Consider the following 20,099-nt stretch of genomic DNA (forward strand, 5'->3'; position numbering starts at 1 on the left):
CAAGATCATGTGGCCGGCGTGACTGTATGGAGTGCTGTGACCATGAAGGTGACTCCATAAATGAGGTACCTCCAAAAGATACTACTCATGTCTTCCAAATTTAGGGCAGCATTAAGTAAATCCATCTGTAATTCTGTCTTCCCATCTAAACGTGCAGCTACACTGTAGAACAGTGGTTTCCAACCTTTTTTTGACCAGGGACCACTTTCCAACATTAGTACCAAAAGGATTACAAATCAGTTTTTGGTCAACTTTGGATTTAATTCGATTATTTGGGGTGCTGATTCAGAAAATTGCCTTGGATAGACCACATCAGCTCAAGTTTCTGATATAGAACATATGCCACCCAGTAGTTGTCATCTGCTCCTTCACAGAAAACCATAAGCCTTGGCACTATAAGAGGGTTTCACGAAATCAGTTGCTCTCATAGTAACGGTGAGGCCGCAGATCGTATTTTTGTTCTTCTGGACCACTGGTGGGAACCACTGCTGTAGAATGAATGCATTTTGACACTACTTGGGCAGCCATACCTCAATGTCATGGAAACATAGGAGTTGTAGCTCACAAGAGTTTTAGTCTTCTTTATGAGTAGCATTCCTTGTTTTGGGATTTTGGGCTGGAAACAGGAGACTAATCAGTGATCCAATTGCTTCAATCCAACAGAAGAGTTGCGAAATATGAAGAAAGTTACAAGAGCTGGACTTTTGTGTGGGCTTTAATAGAGAAATATGTCGTGAAACCCGGCCGAAGCTCAGAGGCTGCGACTTACATGAGAAATATTGTGTGTTATTTACCAGTGACACCATTGTATATGAGACTAATAAGGTGCTTTCGCTCTCAATAATTTAGCGCTGCTTCTGCTGGGCCACATGCGTTATAAAGGAGACGCTGCCTTATAAATCACACTGTTTAAAGTGTTTCGCCACAAAATTAGGAAGCCGAACATGGGGGCGTCTAAGAGCAACGGAGGGAAACAAATGCGCCAGGAAGCAAACCCACTCTCGGCGTCAACTCGGTTTTTCCGGTGAATTATTTTTCAAAAAAGCAATTCAAGTAAATACCCCAGATGATGCACCATACAAATATTTTCCAATATGCACAAAAGAGCCAATGTGCTCCATCACAGCTGCTTTCAGAGAATATCGGAGAGGTTAAAGGAATTACAACGCTTAGCTCGAATTGGGGAGGGCAATATATTCACAGTATAAGTATACTGGATACTGGAAACAACACTGAAATCAGAGACAGCCCACAATGCACCAGATGAGGGAATTGCTGCTGTGTATTTTCAAGGCAAACCTAAAGCAAACCCACTATGGGACTGTTTGGAAAAGACTTGCCACCATTGGAGAGACCGAGGCTTCCCCAAGATCACTCTGGTTCTGGAAACTCAAAAGGCTGGGAATCATTGTCCTATAGGTTAACATCCAAGCCCCTACATGAGGAGTCACAATAATAGAAACCAGTCTATGTGGTCCTGTATGCAGTTTTAAAAAATCTAATAAAATAAGTATTATATGTAAAGTACACAAAATGCATGTATTTGGGAACAGTGCACACAATAATGTCATTAGGAAAAATCATTATTAGGAAAAGTAAATTACAAAAAGAAAAAGAAAAAGAATAGAATTAGAAGAGACCCCAGGGATTATCCAGTCTAATTCCCTTCTGCCTTTATGCAGGAAGAGTACAATCACAGCAGTCCCAACAGATGGCCATCCAGCCTCTGTTTAAAAGCCTCAAGAGAAGGAGCTTCCCCCACACACCTGAGGTAGAGAGTTTCATTGTTGGGCAGCTCTCCTTACAGTCAGGAGGTTCTTCCTTATGTTCAGGTCACACAATCTCCTTTCCTGTTATTTGGACTCATTGTGATTTGAAATGCATGTGCAATTGGCCCTCCACATTTACAAGTTTGACTTCTGAAGATCTGATTAATATGTTCCCTCTAGGAATATCTAGTTCCTCCAGCACGACCCTGACATTCCTGGAGAAAGCACTTCTCTAGTCATTTGTAGGCCCTCCAGCATTAATGCATGATGATTTTCTGCCAGAAGTCAATCATAAAATTATGCTGGGGTACTTAGATATTCCTAGAAAAGTATTCTCTCAGATAAAAAAGCTGTAAAAATCACATCCTTTTCACTTTTGCTGGGATAGCATGCCTCCCAAATCCCGCAAATATGGAGAGATGACTGTATTAGAAAAGGGGTAAATGTTCTTGGATATATGAGTTTTTATTGTTTACTTTATCAGAAAAAAACAACAACTGCAAATGGATTTGGAAACAAAAGGGAAGGAATTTAATTAATGTTGGTTGAAATGAGAACCTGGACACCAGTGAACTTGATAGATCCATACATCCCTGCTCTGGATCACATCTGAGGGATTGGGTTAGCCAAGAAGTGCATTGTGGGAGCTTTGCAACATAATTGAGAAGTTTCCCCACTTGTTTGGGTCTATTTTAAAATGAGATAAAGCGGGAGAGAAATCATCATCATCAGGATCATCATCATCATCTACCTGCACATGTGTTGGAAGAAGAGCCTCTTGGCTACAGCAAGGATTCACCCAAACATTGAAAAGCTCATCTTTAGGGGCTAAATCTGAAATTCCCAGGGAGACCCCCTTCATGGTGAAAATGAGAGAAATAAAACTTCACCTGAAGCTATAAACCACTTTCCGTCTTAAAAAAATAAACAAATGGAAGGGTTTTAAAAAAAACTGGATTCAGCAAGTTCTCCCTAGAAATATGGCTATAAAAATATTGATTTTTTTAAAGAAACACCCAACTCAATTGACTGAAAAGTTGTTTGTATAGCAGTATTGGCCTCAGCAATGCACTGGAACAATTTGGCTGCACAGAGTAATCAAGTGCGTTTCTGACGCATAATTATGCCGCCATCAAAATGAAGCCGCGATGCCCTTCCTCCCCGAGCCATAAAGCAAGAGGCAGTAAAACCCTGAATGCGCCAAGGCTCAGCCTCCAATGAAACGGTGCCCTCCGAGCGCCACAAAACCCCCTCCCTTCCCTCGCTCTTCCCTGAAGCCACCGTTAGCACAAAAGTGATCAATACCTCAATCTCCATAAACTATTTCAATAATAGTTAGTTCACCTGGAAACAGAAACCGAATGCTTCTGCTCAGCGACCTGTGTCCTGCCTCCTTGTTTGCCGAATGGGGGTAATATTTCATTGCCATAATGGATCTGTGCACCGTTTTCGGAGGTCGTGCACAAAACCATGCGTGCTTTTGTTCCTGGGTTACAAATCAATACGAGGGGCAGGAGCAAGTGGAAAGCTAGCCAACGGAAAATGCTAAACCGAGCAGCAGAAGCATTTGTAACACAACAAAAAATGAACATCCATTCGCTGCAATGAAGTATGGGCAGCATCCAGCCACCTGTAAACGTTCAAATCTGGCCATTTCCATTTGGATCCCAATGCAGTATACAAGCAATGTAATTCAGTACAAAGTGTCTAGGCAAAAGGGGAACCTTTTGACCCAAAAATGCCAAATAAGTCTCCCCAAATAAATATCCCCAATTACAATTCCACTCTAGTCTATAAATTAAGAATGTTTCCTCATGCTAAGAGCTCTCCCAGCAAAAAGGCATCAGTGAACATAGGAAATGGGTGGACCAGAAAACCTCTTCTGTCACCAAAAGGAAGGCGGGCTGGGGAAATGACACTGGTCAACACACAAGGAGGGACTCTACACACTGCAGCCCAAACAAGGAAAGTGCTGCATGTGGGAAGCATGATTCCCCAACTCCCAAAGTATTTTGAAAGCCCCTCCCCATATTCAACACCCAAAAAGACATTTTGTGGCTATATATATATTGTCCCAATGTCCAACGAGTTTCTCGGAAGTCATGGATAGAGTTATGCAAACTGAGCATCCTTTATCTGAAATTCTCGAAGACTACAAAATAGTCCATAGTGGCACATTTGCTTTCTGGTGGTTCAAAATATACAAATTTTGTTTCATGCACAATATTATTAAAATATTGTATAAAATTACCTCCAGGCTATGTGTTCAAGGTGTATATGGACTTTGTATTTAGACTCCCAGAGTCAAACCATTATAATTAAAACCAGTTATATTGATATCCTACTTTTATCTTTTGATTGGGATGCAAAGCCACTACCTCATTATGGACATATATCAAAATACAGGTGTTACAGAAAAATTTAAAATCCAGTCTCTAAAACACTTCCGGTCCCAAATATTTTGGCCAAAGAATACTCAACCTGCTCTATATGTTGGGGAAATCCCAGAAAAGGAGTGAACTTTCTGGAAGGAGACCACTACCTGAATGCAAAAAGGCTTCTCCTTGGCTTAAAATCATAAGAGGGTAGAAACCATTGCAAAACGGATCCCAAATTCCTTAGAGCGCATGGGAGAACAAAAATTTGTAGTGGGAGCAGCATACCTAAGTTGAATATCAATCAGTTATAATCAAGAATTTTAAACTCCCATTTTGTGTTCACTATATTTTAATCTTTGTTCTGTGTATTTTAATATATGTATTTTGTAGTAAAATGTTTTAATATGTGTATTTTATGTAATATCAGGTTGAGTACCTGGCATTGCCTGGGTTATTTGAAAAAGTCATTTTTTAATTGTACAAAATGCATAAAGTTGTGGATTAACTTCAACTGACATCATGCCAGGTTAACCCCGAGAAACTCCATCAGTACTTGAAGTTTGTAATGTTGGGAAGGTTTGCTCTAGATGCATCACTGGTGGGGCTCAGTGTGCCCCCTGGCTGTAGGGTGAACCACAACTCACACTATGGTGAATCAGCCCCCTCAAGCCCCTCCAGGTTGAGTTAGTCATGAAGGTTCTGTGTGCCAAGTTTGGTCCTGGCCCATCATCAGTGGAGGTCACAGTTTTTCTGGTTGTGGTAAACTACAACTCCCAAAAAGAAAGGCCAGTCCCCGTCCCTCGTCCCCCCCCCAACCCCCCCCCCCCCCAGTAATCAAATTTCAAAATATCAGGTATGTGTGCCAAGTTTGGTCTAGATCCATCGGTGTTTGGATTCACAATGTTCTCTGGACGTCGGTAAACTACAACTCCCCCAAATCAAGATGAATTCCCTCAAAGACCTCCAGTATTTTTCCTGGTCATGAGGGCTCTCTGTGCCAAGTTTGGTCCAATTATTTTTGGTGGAGTTCAGAGTGCTCATCGACTGCAGATGAACTATAAATCCCAGCACCTATAACTCAAAAATGTCCAGGCCAAATCCCTTCAAAACCCACCAGTATTCAAATTTGGGCATATCAGATAAGCATGCCAAGTTTGGTCCAGATCCATCATTGATTGGGTCCATAGTGCTCTCTGAAAGTAGGTGAACTACAACTCCTATAAATCCCTCTAAAGACCTTGGTCATGGGGGTTCTGTGTGCCAAGTTAGTTCCAGGTCAATTGTTGGTGGAGTTCAGAGTGCTCTTGGACTGCAAGTGAACTATACATCCTGGTACCTACAACTCCTATAAATCATGGTGAATTCTCCCCAAAGGTCTCTAGTATGTTCACTTGCTGATCATTTCCTCTGTTTGCTGTGTACCCTACAAAAGAGTAGGAAAGGGTTAAAGGAGAGGCAGTAGGTTGGATCATGCAAATTCCACACCAATGGAGAGAATAAGAAACACTGGGATGTCTATGGTGGAGGAAAAACAGAAAATCTAGGATTACATTGTCCTCATATGAAAGCCTTCACTTGAGTGGTGGTAAGTGGTGTGTTTGTGGAGGACATTGGCAGTGCTCTTGTACATGTTCATGAAGCTTGCTATAACCTGGAATGTCATTGGAGGGAGTGCCATTGGTGCCTCCTGGGTATTATGAGCTATAGCTTTTTTTGTGGAGGTAGGAGTTTGTCTGTGTAAGGGGACACCCCAGCCAGATACACACATACAGATTTTTGCTTTTATTATGTGTACAGATTTATGATGGCTGTAACCCGCCTCAAGGCATGAGGACAGGCGGGTAAGAAACACAATTGTTTGTTGTTGTTGTTGTTGTTATGAGAGTCAACACAGCCCCCTCAAACTTGTTTACATAACAGTAAAGTGACCTAAAATCTGTCATTTCATATTTTTGTACAACCATCTTTCAAAACAAAACTTCCAAGCCTGCTAAAATGTATCTCAGCATATGCTTTGTATTTGGAACTCTTTTACGAATACAAAACACATGGTTAGATATACATCTTAGCAGGCTGAAAAGTTTTGTTTTGAAAGAAGGTTTACTTCATCATACTTTAACATCCCCTCAGGGATTCGCTTATTTTAATTCCTTGTGGGACATTTTTCATCATTGCCCCACAGACTCTTAAGCATGAATGGGACTTAACTTTTTGCATTATGTAGATAAAGGTAAACGTTTGCATTATGAAGGAGACAAAGGGTCTCCTGTCAAGTAGACTACCTCCTTGTTATTGCAACCTTTTACATATTGAAATTAATAATGGTTGTGTATACGTAGCTTCTTCTGGCAAATGGCTTGGGGAGTTCACAGCAAAATGTTCTAATTGCAGGGTATGCAGGGATTGATTTTTTTTCCTAGTTGGGACAAGTACATATAAAAGAGGTGAGAAGCAAGAGAGAGAAGAATAGTGTCAAGGGAGTGGTAAACATAAAAAATGCATTAACTTTCAGAGCCAGTCAGTGACAAAAAGGTGTAGCTGGGGACACTGCGGTGAATACATCTCAGGCAAGTTCCTATGGGAAGATGCCCATCTTTCAAATATCCTGGCCTCAAGGAGCTTAAAAGATGGTCAGTCTTGCAAAGGACAACTGCAATCTCCAAGATGGTGAAGGAAATTCATAAATAATAATCCTAACAGCGGGAAAAGGCATGCATGGAATGGGGTACTATAGATGGAGGTATACTATTAAGTGGCTGAGAACTTAATGCTTGATTACACAAATCATGAGGTTTTATTACCAAAATTTGTCCAGAGTAGAGCTGCTTTGCCTTCCCTTGAGGCTGAGAGAGTGTCACACTCATTTTGGGTCCATGAATCAGAGTTGGAAGAGACCACATGGGCCATCATGTCCAACCTCCTTCTGCCAGGCGGGAAAAGCACAATCAAAGCACCCCCAACAGATGGCTATCCAGCCTCTGTTTAAAAGCCTCCAAATATACAGCCTCCCCTATACACTGAGGCAGAGAGTTCCACTGTTGAACAGATATTCTTACAATCAGGAGGTTCTTTCTAATAATGTTCAGGTGGAATTTCCTTCTCTATCATTTGAACCCATGGATCCATTGAGTCTTAGTTTCCAGGTTAGCAGAAAATGAGCCCTGCTCTCTCTTACTTAGGGCATCCTTTCAAACATGGGTCTCATGTTCCCTTCTCTCAATCTCCTCTTCTGGAGGCAGGCATGTAGCCGGGGGGGGGGGGGGGGGGGGCTTGAGGGACTTCAGCCCCCCCCACGAAATTATCATGGTGGTTTGTGAAAAGGCCTTACTGGTGCATTATTTAAACTGTTATGTTTATTCATATCATGATCTGATCACCATACTCAATATATCCCATATGCATGGGGGTATTGGGTTAATGATACAAAAGGTTTGCTAGGGTAGACCCTCTTTCACTCAGACTCAGCCCCACCCGAAACTCAGCCCCCCCCCCACCCCCCAAAAAAACTCAGCCTCCCCCCCCCCAATCGAAATCCTGGCTACGGGCCTGTCTGGAGGCTAAACAGACCCAGCTCTTTAAATCACTCCTCAGAGGGATTATTCATGGTTTCCAGACCTTTAGTCATTGTAGTCGGCCTCTTCTGAATCCCTTCCAGCTTAGAGCCAATATCTCTCTTAAATTGTTTTGCCCCGAACTAGACACAGCATCATTATTTCAGATAAAGAGGCCTGACCAAAGCAAAAGAGAGAGATCGTGATTTTCCTTGATTTGGACCAGTGGTCCCCAACCTTTTTTTGGCCAAGGATAACTCTGACCAGGGACTACTCTCCCAATATCCTAGTCTTGACACCCAGCTCACTGCAACTCAAACCAAACAGACAAAACATATGAACAGAGGAGTCTTTTTGAGATCCAAGGTAGTTATGAAGCCATCTCCCAGGAGCATTTGATACTATGAATACATCTTAGAAGATGACTGATTTTAACAGGTTTTTTATTGATTGATTTATTTTAATGATCATATTAACTTAACTGTTTTAATAATCATTTCATGTTTAATTCTATTTCAATTTTTATTGTTTGGGTGCTTCTAATTTTACAGTTGAAATTGAAAATTACCTGGGAAGGCCAAGAGCTTGAACACTGTTACCACCCTAAATATCTTGATGTCCCTTAGATCAAACACTAACATTTAGAAAACACTGCATGAACACCAAGCACAAAGTAGCTGCACGCAATAACATCCTGCACAAACTTACTGGCAATGCATGGGGTGCAGACCCAAAATTAATAAGAATATCAGCACTAGCCTCGTCTTACTCAACTGCTGGGTATGTCTACCCTGTTTAGCACAAGTCTCTCCATGCGAAGCACGTGAACATAACACTGAACGAAACAAGCAGACTCAAATCAAGGAAAAGCTTCATGAGAACCACCACTCCTCTAAATGTTCCTCAAGCAATAGCAAGAGTATCCCTCTGGGCAGCTAAACCAAAAAGTCCCAAATGGATGGCCCCCCACGAGGATCTTCCTCCAGGGGCAAACCAAGAATGGGCAACTTGGAAGTCCCTGAACAGACTAAGAAGCGGAGTGGGCAGATCAAAAGACAAAATGGCATTGCCTAGAAGAATCCTCCACCTTGTGCAACTGTGAAGCAGAACAAACAACTCTGCATCTGTATGCTTGCCCACAATGGCCTGCCTCATACACAGAGGAAGAGCTGTTTAAAGCTACAGATAATGCAGTCACTGTTGCCCATTTTTTGTCAAAAATTATTTAGCTGCTTGTGTTTCCTCTATTTTATCAGTTTGATACTTATTTATGCAATGCTTTTGACACAAAATAAATAAATAAATAGTACAGTTTTTATAGCTGAACCACTGAGTCTCAATGATGAGACAAAAATGATCTTAGTAGTAGTAATAGTAGTAGTAGTAGTAATAATAGTAGTAGTAGTATTCGTTTATACCTTACTTCTCATTATTATTACGTTCCAGGCATCTTTTGGTACCAGCCCATCGCACCTCAAGATATGTTGTAAAGGTAGGTTGTGGAAGAGAAAGGATAGAAACCCAAAACGTGTCTCCTGCTACATCCTACCTCACAGCTTAAGATCGTGTAGGGAGGCCCTGCTTCTGGCTCTGCCAGTTTCACAAGTGTATTTGGCAGGGACGAGAGATAGGGCCTTCTCAGCGGTGGCCCCTTGCCTGTGGAACTCGGCCCCCAGCTTCTTCCCTCCTGTCTTTCAGGAAGAAACTGAAATCGTGGTACTGGGCCCAGGCCTTTGGTCAACAGACGTAGCATCACTTTGGTTATGGAATTGAATTGGAATGGCATTACGGCTTTGACAAAATGCTTTTAACTACTTTTAACTTAATGATTTATCTATTGTTTTAAACTGTTGTTATATTGTTGTTTGCTTGTATGTATGCCATCAAATTGTTGCTGAGTCTAAGCCATCCTGAGTCCCCCTTCCAGGGTTAAGGACAGGGTAGAAATACTGGGCATAAATAAATAATCTGACAGAAGTTAGAGAAGGAAAAGACTGCAGATGGATAGTGAAAAGATGGCATAAAGATAAGGAGGAAAGTTATAATGGAAATAGGAAAATCAGCTGAAGGAAGAACTGACTTTTGGGAGCTGGGAGTGATTAAATAGGTCAAAGGTTAATGTGCAACCTATTTGTGTATTAATAAACTTCTGCCTGTTTATTCCTTTTGACAACAGTGCATGGCTGTTCCTGTTAAGTTTGGAGAGTGTAATCATGCATAGTAAACCCACAAAATAATATAGGGATCACCTGCCTCCTCTTTCCCAAAAGCTGGAGTGAGAGGAGAGAAAGGGTATGGAAAGAGACAGAGAGACTCACTTGTAGACGGTCCCTCCGTTGCCGTGACCGAGGATGTCCCGATATCGTATGTCTTGTTCATTCATCTCCACGAGGAAGAAAGAAAAACAAAAGAGATGTCATGCCGTGGATGGAAGTGTCAAGGAAAAGCAACTCTAGGCCATAAACAACCAGCCGTCTGGGTCATTTCAAGTTCAGCTGCAAGAACGAGGAGATCAATACAACATTTGCTGTCCAATTTATAAAAGACAATACCAAGGGACAAAGTGATGGAAAGTTTAATGACAATTTGTTTGCCTGGGTCATTTCATTAAAGTTTGATAAAAGGTGTCAAAATGGAATGATAACATCACTGGGGAGGAGCAGATCACAGAAGGGGGCTACGGCGCACCGAAAAACCAAGGCCAGCCGAGAGTCCCAACTGTTCATACAGCCAGGAAAGGCCTCTAGATCTCCATTCCAGAAGTGGGAAAGAGAACCAGACGCTTGAGCAGGGGTTCATGGTTGAGTGGAGAGCATACAAAGGCAGTATCCAAAGTACGCAACAGCCTGAGGGTGCACTGACACTGTAGAATGAATGCAGTTTGACACAGGAATGTATTATTTAAAAAAAGAATGCAGTTCAACACCACTTTAACAACCATGCAAGAATGTTATGGAATCCTGGGAGTTGCCGTTTGGTATCAGCACTCTCTGGCAGAGAAGGCTAAAGCCCTTGCCAAACTAAAACTACCTTGATTGTAGAATCAGAGGATTGTAGGGTTGGAAGGATGAATGAATGAATGAATGAATGAAACTTAATTTATAGCCTGCCCTATCTCCCCGAAGGGACTCAGGGCGGCTCACAACAAAACACACAATGGCAAGCATTCAATGCCGACAGTAATATATAGGCAAATCAAGAACCACTCAATACATTACATAAATAAGATATAGCGTAATCCACATAATTACTAACATATTAAATCATTAAAATATCATTTAAAATCTCTAAAATTAGTCTACAATTGTTGGGGGAGATGGAAAACAGCCGGTTACCAGGGTAGCTGCTAGCAGCTAGATAAAGTTCAAATACATGTACTTGCACCACATGGACCATCTAGTCCAACCCCATTCTTCCTTCATACAGGAAAAGCACAATCAAAACCATCCTGACAGATGGCCATCCAGCCTCTTGTTTAAAAGCCTCCAGGAGAAAGCTTCCATCAGACTCCGACGCAGGGAGTTCCACTGTTGAACAGCTCTGTTAGGAAGCTCTTCCTCGTGTTCAATTGGAATCTCCTTTCCTGCCATTTGAACTTATTGCTCCATTGAGTCCTAGTTTCCAGGGCAGCAGAAAAAAAGCCTGTTCCCTCTTTCTTATGACATCCTTTCAAAAATGTAAACAATGTAATCTATTTGTAATCTATCTGAAAACCGCACAAGATGAGCTAAAAATGTTCCCTGCCATACTGCAATGCAATGATCCTTGATCCAAGGAAATATTTCTCTTCCCATAAAAACGTTCAGGTCTAAAGCTTGGCCAATCTGTGATCATTAGAAGCACAACGGCACAAAAGTGGACTTCATATAAATTGCCTGTTTAGCTTGTTGTAGTCACCTTAATGTATTGAAATTAATTAATGCACAACATACGACCATGAATCAAAATTAAGTCTTGTGCTATGGAGTTTTTTTTCCTGAATTAACTTGGGTTTTCTTTTTCCTTTTTGACAAAACAAGCCAGGAATCAGAAAGCAGTTTCAAGCAATTCTGCCCTTCTTAAAGCACTGTGTTTCCTGACAAGCAATACGCCCCAGAAAGCCATGAATCCGAGGCTCATGAATTTAGAAGGTTTTCTTGTTCCAGAGCTACAATTGCTGTACTGTGATCCAAATAAAAACATACGAGGGACACAATCCAGCAAAGTGTTTCCCAAACAAGCTCTGAAATCTGAGTGCATAGTCGCCAATCACTGAAACGGGAAAGTTTCCCTGATGAATTCTGATGTAGGCCACTTACCTAAGTCTACCTTTGTTCAGAAGAGAAAGACAGCAGATTTGCATCACTGCAAACAGACCCATGTTTGCAAGGAGAAGCAAATCCTCTGGAGGGGACGGGGACTACATTTTCGAGGCTTAATTATGTGCACTTCGATTCCAGAAGGACAAGGGAACACTTTACAAGGGTTAAGGGGTTTTCCAAAGTGTGTTTCCTCATCACCGCACTTCATTTTGATCTGCTTTTGGTTAAGTGGAGTGAAGTGAATGCCTCTCCACACACAACTCCACCACCAATATTAAAAAGGTTCATATGGTCTCCCTCAACAGATGCTGGCACATACTCCTCACTTCTAAACCTTTCATAATTTGGGTTGCTTGGAAAGATGAGGGAAGAGGCTACAAAATCTGGACAGCTGCAACTCTCAGCTAGGTCCATGGATGGGTCTGAGGCATTTTGAGCACTTTTTTTCCGTGTCAGGAGTGACTTGAGAAACTTCAAGCCGTTTCTGGTGTGAGAGAATTGGCTGTCTGCAAGGACATTGCCCAGGGGATGCATGGATGTTTTTGATGCTTTACCATCCTGTTGGGAGGCTTTTCTCATGTCTCCGCATGTAGAGCTGGAGCTGACAGAGGGAGCTAATCCACACTCTCCCCAGATTCAAATCTCCGACCTGTCGGTCTTCAGTCCTGCTGGAACAAGGGTTTAACCCACTGCACCACCAGGGGCTCCATTTTGAGCACTAAGCAAATAATAATAATAAATACAAATTACATCATTCTGTGTCCATGCCACTCCATGAACTAACATGGGTCTCACTCCCCAATAAGAAATCAGAACGATATGTAAATTTCCATGTTACTATGAACTTCTACTATGAGCCCCTGGCAGCGCAGCAGCAGGTTAAACTGTTGAACTTGCTTATCAAAAGATCAGCAGTTTGAATCTGGGGAGCGGGGTGAACTCCCGCTGTTAGCCCCAGCTTCTGTCAACCTAGCAGTTCAAAAACATGCAAATGTGAGTAGATCAATAGGTACTGCTCCTGCAGAAAGATAAAGGCACTCCATGCAGTCATGCTAGCCACATGACCTTGGAGGTGTCTACGGACAATACCAGCTCTTTGGCTTAGAAACGGAGATCAGCACCAACCCCAGAGTTGGATACAACTAGACTTAATGTCAGGGGAAATCTTTCCCTTTACTTTATGAAGTTCTCAATTAGTCAAACAGGAGCACTGGGGAAACCTGCAGCCCAAATGTGCATATATCCCTCCTGGCTAATAAAGCTGGGGACTTTCAAGGTATTTTCCTTCCAAGAGAGCTGAAAACAGCACCCAAGAACGCTCCCTCTGGAGACTCAACATTTAACATGTAACATAAGGTGAGAAAGTTTAGCTCTCCTCTGCTCTGAGAGACCATAAGTGGAAGAGGTTCAGAATGTCCTCCTCTGATGCAGAATGTGGCGGGCCCTTGTGCATGGAGGGCTTCCCAATCTCCTTGGAGAAAAAGGGAATGCAGATCATAACATCACTTCAGGAGATGGGTCCCCCTCCTTAGGTTCTGATGAGAGACCATCTTGGTTTGGCCTTCCCTGGAATCTCCAATATAGGTTGAGTATTTTTTATCCAAAATGCTTGGGATCAGAAGTATTTGCATTACACATACACAATGCAAAATCTTAGAGATGGGACCCAGATCTAAATGCAACATTCATGTATGTTTCAGCAGCCTGAAGGGAACTTTATACACAATTATTTTAAATAGTGTTGTGAATGATGTTTGTGTACACTGACTAATCATAAAGCAAATATATCACTGTCCTAGCCACTTGTAGACAATTTTAGATTCCAAAATACTCCGGAAAATGGATAAGGGGTGCTCAATTTTATCTCAATGTTAGAGATACAAAACTCAATTGGTCAACTCAAAGGAACATGTCAAAGATATCTATTAACGTACAAAATAAATATAGGGAAACGAGTTCTCAATCAAATCGAAATAACGAGAACGGGACTATCAACTTTTCTGAATCAGTCTTGATTGGCTATTGCTATTAGCAATGGAATGGAAAGTGAAAGAGTATCCAATTATGGATTCTGTTAATAAAACACTCTTTGTTTGTATCTGCTGTCTTGGAGAGAATCAGCATGCATCTCTTATAAATCATTAGAAGCAAAAATGCTCAATTAATCCTTATTTGATAAGTAAAGCTCTACCCGAAGCCCGGCCAAGGGGCTATCCCTCCCCTGCACCAATCGAAGCTCTAATGGCTTCAGCAGGCAGTCACAGTCTATGAGCAGACAATTGAGGAGATTTAGTAAATCCCACTTTATAGAGCACAGACTAATCGGAAAACACAAGCCAGTCAAATGTTTCTTATGAACTGTTGACATGACATCAATGCTGAATCAATTGGCGGCATTTGCTCTGAGTGACAGAAAAGAAATAAATATTTATATCACATAACCTATATCAATGAACCCAGGCAGAAAGCTATTTCTAACCTGTCAATATTTGATTATCTTGAAGAATCGTATCCCCTTCCTTTTAATGATTAATATGAATTCCTTATTAAACCTAAGTGGAGGCTATCAGGGGAAAAATGTCTTTATTAATGCTTGCAAGCAGGAGGGCAAAAACAACGTGGGATGCAAAAAAACATCGTGCTAAAATGTGCCCTCAACTACCAAACAGTAAAACAAACAGACAAGAACCGTAGAAGATGCAAACAATGACACTCCTGATAGCCTAGCACATGCACTGAAGCAAGGAAAAAGATCCTCCCTTCCCCAGTGAGAAATGTTCAATGTCCTTCGCCTGCAAGAATAATAGAATCAATAAGTTGGAAGAAACCTCATGGACCATCCAGTCCAACCCGCTGCCAAGAAGCAGGAAAATCACATTCAAAGCACCCCCGACAGATGGTCATCCAGCCTCTGCTTAAAAGCCTCCAAAGAAGGAGTCCCCACCACACTCCGGGGTAGAGAGAGAGTGCAGCCGCTGAACAGCTCTCCTGACAGTCAGGAAGTTCTTCCTAATTTCAGGAAGTTCTTCCTAATTTTCAGGTGGAATCTCCTTTCCTGTAGTTTGAAGCCATTGTCCCATTGTGACCTAGTCTCGAGGGCAGCAGAAAACAAGCCAACTCCCTCCTCCTTATGATTTCCCCTCACATATTTATACACTGCCCTCATCGTGTCTCCTCTCAGTCTTCTCTTCTTCAGGCTAAACATGCCCAGCAATTTAAGCCACTCCTCATAGAGCTTGTTCTCCAGATCCTTGGTGATTTTAGTCACCCTCCTCTGGACACATTCCAGGTTGTCATCATCTCCCTTCAATTGCAGGGCCCAGAATTGGACACAGTGTGATTCCAGGCGTGGTCTGACCAAGGCAGAATAGAGGGGTAGCAAGACTTCCCTAGATCTAGACACTTGACTCCTATTGATGCAGGCCAAAATCCCATTGGCTTTTTGTGCTACCGCATGACATTCCTGGCTCATATTCACCTTCCTGTCCACAAGGGCTCCAAGGTCTTTTTCACACATACTGTTGGCGAGCCAGGTGTCCCACATTGTGTATAGTTACATTGCAAGATACGAAGTGGAGTATCTTACATTTGTCCTTGTTGAACTTCATTGTGTTAAGCTTTGGCCAATCATATCTCTAATCTGTTAAGATTGCTTTGAATTCTGCTCCTGTCTTCTGGAGTATTAGTTATCCCTCCCAATTTGGTGTCATCTGCAAATGTGATGATCATGCATTCACACCCTTCATCTAGGTCAAGGGAGTTTGAGCACCACAGGATATTCTAAGCATTGGTGTACCAAATACAAAATTATGTACCAGTTCCAGAACAGCCACAACTGGGAGAACCCTGTGTGTTCTGTGGAAAAAGTCTGGTAGTTGACATATTTGAAGGCCACCCAGTCATTCCTCACAACCTTTTGTGCTACTGTTTTACAGTGAAAGAGTGTGGCTAATGTCCAACAGAGCTTGAAAATTAAGCATTTCCTCAGATTTCAACACACATAGTGGGCTTTCCACTCAAGGGATCCATTCATTCCAGATTTTCAAAATCATCTTAGCTGTCCCAGGAATATATAAAAGGCTCCAGTTCACCTGTTTTGAAAAATGTATTCCATATTATATCTTTTTCTCCTAGAATCATAGAGTTGGAAGAGACCTCATGGGTCATCCGGTCTAACCCCATTCTGCCAAGAAACAGGAGAATCTCACTCAAAGCACCCCCAACAGATGGCCATCCAATTTCTGCTTCAAAGCCTCCAAAGAAGGCTTTGGAGGCTTTGAAGACTTCCACAGTGAGAGAGTTCCACAGCTCTCACAGTGAGGAGGTTCTTCCTAATATTCAGGTAGAATCTCCTTTCCCAAGATCTTTTCCACACGTCCTACTGTTGAGCCAAGCATTGTCCCCCATTCTTCATCTTTGCATTTCATTTTTTGTACCTAAGTGGAGTGTCTTGCATTTGTCACTGTTGAACTTCATTGTGTTAGTTTTCGCCAATCTATTCTGTTAAGATCATTTTGAATTCTGCTCCTGTCTTTTGGAGTATTGGCTCTCCCTCCAAATTTGGTGTCATCTGCAAACTTGATGATCATGCCTTCTAACTCTTCAAAGTGTTAACTGATTACAGAAATCATATTTCTTATAGAAAAACACCCAGGAAGGATTGGGAAAAAACACACACTGAGCATGATAGGAAAAACAGGAAGTATGTTTTTGAATATTTTGTTATTTTTCTAAAAAAGGAAAACTCTCCCTCCATATTTCAGGCAAAAGTGCACTAAAGAAAGGGAACTGAAATCCATATTGCTAAGTTGTATTTAAACCATTCTGGCTGCCAACAAGGAAGGCTTTGGGGCAGGTGACACTGGGGAGAGGGGGGGGGAACCATCCATTAAGAGCGCAATGTTACAGGTGATTCGCTGAAGGACAAGCGTGAAGACCCGCTTTTATCTTCCTGACACGCTCAACTACAACTACTTGATTCATGAAATGCCAATGAGGCTTGGAGAGGTCACTGTGTGAAGGCACTGAATACGCATCTGAGATAATTAAGATTTCAGCCTTCGGAACATAGAAGGGAAGTGAACAGCAGTTAAGAAAATCAATAAGAGTCTTTTATTTGCAGTGACACCGATGTCTCAGTCAATAGTCTCTAATAGGCAGGCTTGATCGTGGCGGACAGGCGCCTGCCTCCAAGGCTATCAGAGGGCTTTCACCATGACAAACATTAAAACTTATTTATGTTGCTATTGAAGAATCCCGCTGCCTTGCAGGTACTTTCATTTAGCGGTGTATATTTAAAGTCATTACGCTACTTTGGGCCTGCCTGCCTGTTTGAATCAAAACCGGCCAAGAAGGACTTGCCCCGCGGTGTTTATTTGCCCATCAATTGCACGGCTCTTGCATTCAATTGCCGTTGCCGGAGCACGGCAAGGAGGCCTTCCACCATTTCTCTGTTTTGCAGAGGAAATGTACAATGAAGTAGAGGGGAGGTGCTCCAAAAAAACACAAAAGAAAATGTACTTTCTATGACCACTTTTCATTATTTGGCAGCATGTGTGTTTGCACCCCGGCGTAAAGCTCCAACAAGCCAGAAATCCTATTTTGCTATTCAAAATTGATTATGTTCTCTTCCTTGAATTGAGGCAGCAGAATGAAGAAGGGTGCGAGATGCACTTCAATCTATTTGGAGCTAAATCTGATTAGCGTGTTTTGAGAAAAGGGAAGCAAATTGGTGTGCCAATCCCAATCAATCAGGGCTGGAGACTCCTCCACAACACGAGTCCTTTCTCAGCCTGTCCTCTACTTTATTAAAAGAGCGCATTACTAATAAGTAAGCAGTAGGCATCTGAGAGACCTGCTTATATTTGTATCGGACCCCATTTTGCATTCATCCAAGCTCCCCCCCCCCTTCCCAAACATCATCCATCCAAGGCACCTACCTGGCCATTAGCTAATATCTTCTTCAGTTCTGCAGATGACTTCTTCAAACTGAAGAAATGGGGAGGACAAAAGGGAACAGGGAGAGAGAGGAAATACCTTAGTGGGGACATAGCTGCACTTTATTGAATGGCAATTCTTTCCACTGGTGTAAAAAAAGGTGGCTGTTGCTTTGATAATAAATAAATAAATAAATAAATAGAGTTGCTCTTGCCTATGATCATAGCAGTGTAGCATCCACTTGCCCAGACTAGAATCATAGAAGAGACCTCATGGGCCATCTCCATTCTGCCAAGAAGCAGGAAAATCACATTCAAAGCACCCCTGACAGATGGCCATCCAGCCTCTGCTTAAAAGCCTCCAAAGAAGAAGCCTCTACCACACTCCGGGGCAGAGAGAGAGAGAATTCTACTGCTAAACAGCTCTCCCACTCAGGAAGTTTTTCCTAATGTTCAAGTGGAATCTTCTTTCCTATAGTTTGAAGCCATTGTTTCACATCCTAATCTCAAGGGCAGCAGAAAAGAAGCTTGCTAGAAATATCTATGCAAAGGAGGCTCCATGGGATTCCTCTCCTTTAGTTTATCCTCCTTTCAAGATTCCATGGGATTGCAAAAGAGGAAACAATTGGGAAAGAAGAACACCAAGAAAACCAAATCACTGAAGGGGAAAGAAAATTGGATTTGGGAGCCCAATGTCTCAGATGCAACTTCTCCAGCTGTAAAATGGGAACGCAGTTGGCCCTTTGTGGGCTTGTCTTTTGTGGATCTAATTATTCATAGACTTGATAAAAATATTATATCTAGAAAACCGTAGATCTTTCTGCACAAGTTCCTCTAGAAGGTGACCATGTTGGAAGACCTAAAGATTCCTAGACAGGAAACTCTAGGATCTCCAGTTCAGTTCTATGATCAGCTTCCAGCCAAAGTTGCCTAAAGAATTCTTTTGGAGGCCCTGGAATTTCCTAAAGATATTCCCTAAGATTTTTAAAAAGCAAATGTTTATTCATAGTTTTTTATTTCCATGTAGGCCCTGTGTCCAGCATATGTTGAGGGCTGACTGTGGTTTCAATGTACCAAGTGTTGCTTTTAGAGGATTAACATGTCAAATCCATTTAAGATCATGCACATTACATATGACTTTAATGGGCATTTCATATGATTATTGATATCCCACGATATGGGGTGAAATAGGGATATCATTCTGCCAAAATTACTTCCCACAATCCATATCCAAAAGAAAGGGGACTTTACCTTGCAAAGATTAATTTTAAGGAAACTTATTCCAAACTTTTTGCTCAATTTCAACCTCAAAGGTTAAAAATCTCTTACAAACCCCTGCCATACAAATCATTCTTGAAACTTTAAAAAAAAAGATTAAAAAAGATATATTCTTGACAAGTACACACATCTTGATCATTGATCAGGACTGAAATAAACAAAGGTGTATGTGGGTACCTTTGTTCTTTAATAAGCCACTTATACGCTGGACTACTTTAAAGGCAGCAGTGTTTTGCCAAATGAAATGTACCCTGATCTTGTCATCTCCTGCAACCAACAGTTGTGTGAACATGAAACAGAGGCAGATTGTCACCGACTTCAAAACAGTCCCTCCGAATGCAGATGGGTTTGGGGAAATGAAAGCCAATTAACTGCCCCATTAGATGTCGAGGCATTGTTTGTTGGGCACTTTCAGAACCGGCTCAAAGAAATGGGAGAAAACAAACAGCCATGGAACAGGGAGCCCAGCAGCGGGGCTGTTTTGCAAAACATGACTATTACACCGCAAATGTTTAATAACAGGCATAATACTCCTAATATTCTCCTAGCAATTGTTGTAAGCAAGTGTCTTTTTCTCCAGATTATCCAGATTTCAGCATTTCAGCACCAGACTGCGATGGGCATCAAATAGAGCAGAAGATACCATATATACTCGAGTATAAGCCGAGTTTTTCAGCCCTTTTTAAGGCTGAAAAAGCCCCCCCCCCATACTCAAGTCAAATTTATTATTTTACCCTGTTGTTATTATTATTGTTGTTGTTGTTGTTATTATTACTATTATTATTATTATCATCATCACAAAAGCACAGTATGTCACAGCAAATTAGATTTATATGCTGGATTTCATATCACAAAATCACAAGTCAAACACTTCCCAAGTATCTAG

General features: G+C 41.7%; 1 protein-coding gene and 1 long non-coding RNA gene across 3 annotated transcripts in view; one reads left to right on the forward strand and one right to left on the reverse strand.

The window, feature by feature from the left end:
• The window catches only part of MAP2K5 (mitogen-activated protein kinase kinase 5), a 145,199-nt gene that overhangs the window by 102,666 nt on the left and 22,434 nt on the right, over positions 1-20,099 (reverse strand). For both annotated transcript variants that reach the window (XM_067471382.1, XM_060755376.2), the window contains exons 7-8: positions 17,939-17,987; positions 10,017-10,081 (exon numbers count right to left, since the gene is read on the reverse strand). In XM_067471382.1, the coding sequence (XP_067327483.1) occupies positions 10,017-10,081; positions 17,939-17,987 (114 nt within the window). The remainder of the gene's footprint in view (positions 1-10,016; positions 10,082-17,938; positions 17,988-20,099) is intronic.
• On the forward strand, positions 9,154-10,283 carry LOC132762418 (uncharacterized). The gene is made up of 2 exons (XR_009630177.2): positions 9,154-9,190; positions 9,875-10,283. It is a non-coding gene; the product is annotated as an uncharacterized lncRNA (long non-coding RNA).

Source organism: Anolis sagrei, chromosome 9, assembly GCF_037176765.1.
Source record: "Anolis sagrei isolate rAnoSag1 chromosome 9, rAnoSag1.mat, whole genome shotgun sequence".
NCBI lineage: Eukaryota > Metazoa > Chordata > Lepidosauria > Squamata > Dactyloidae > Anolis > Anolis sagrei.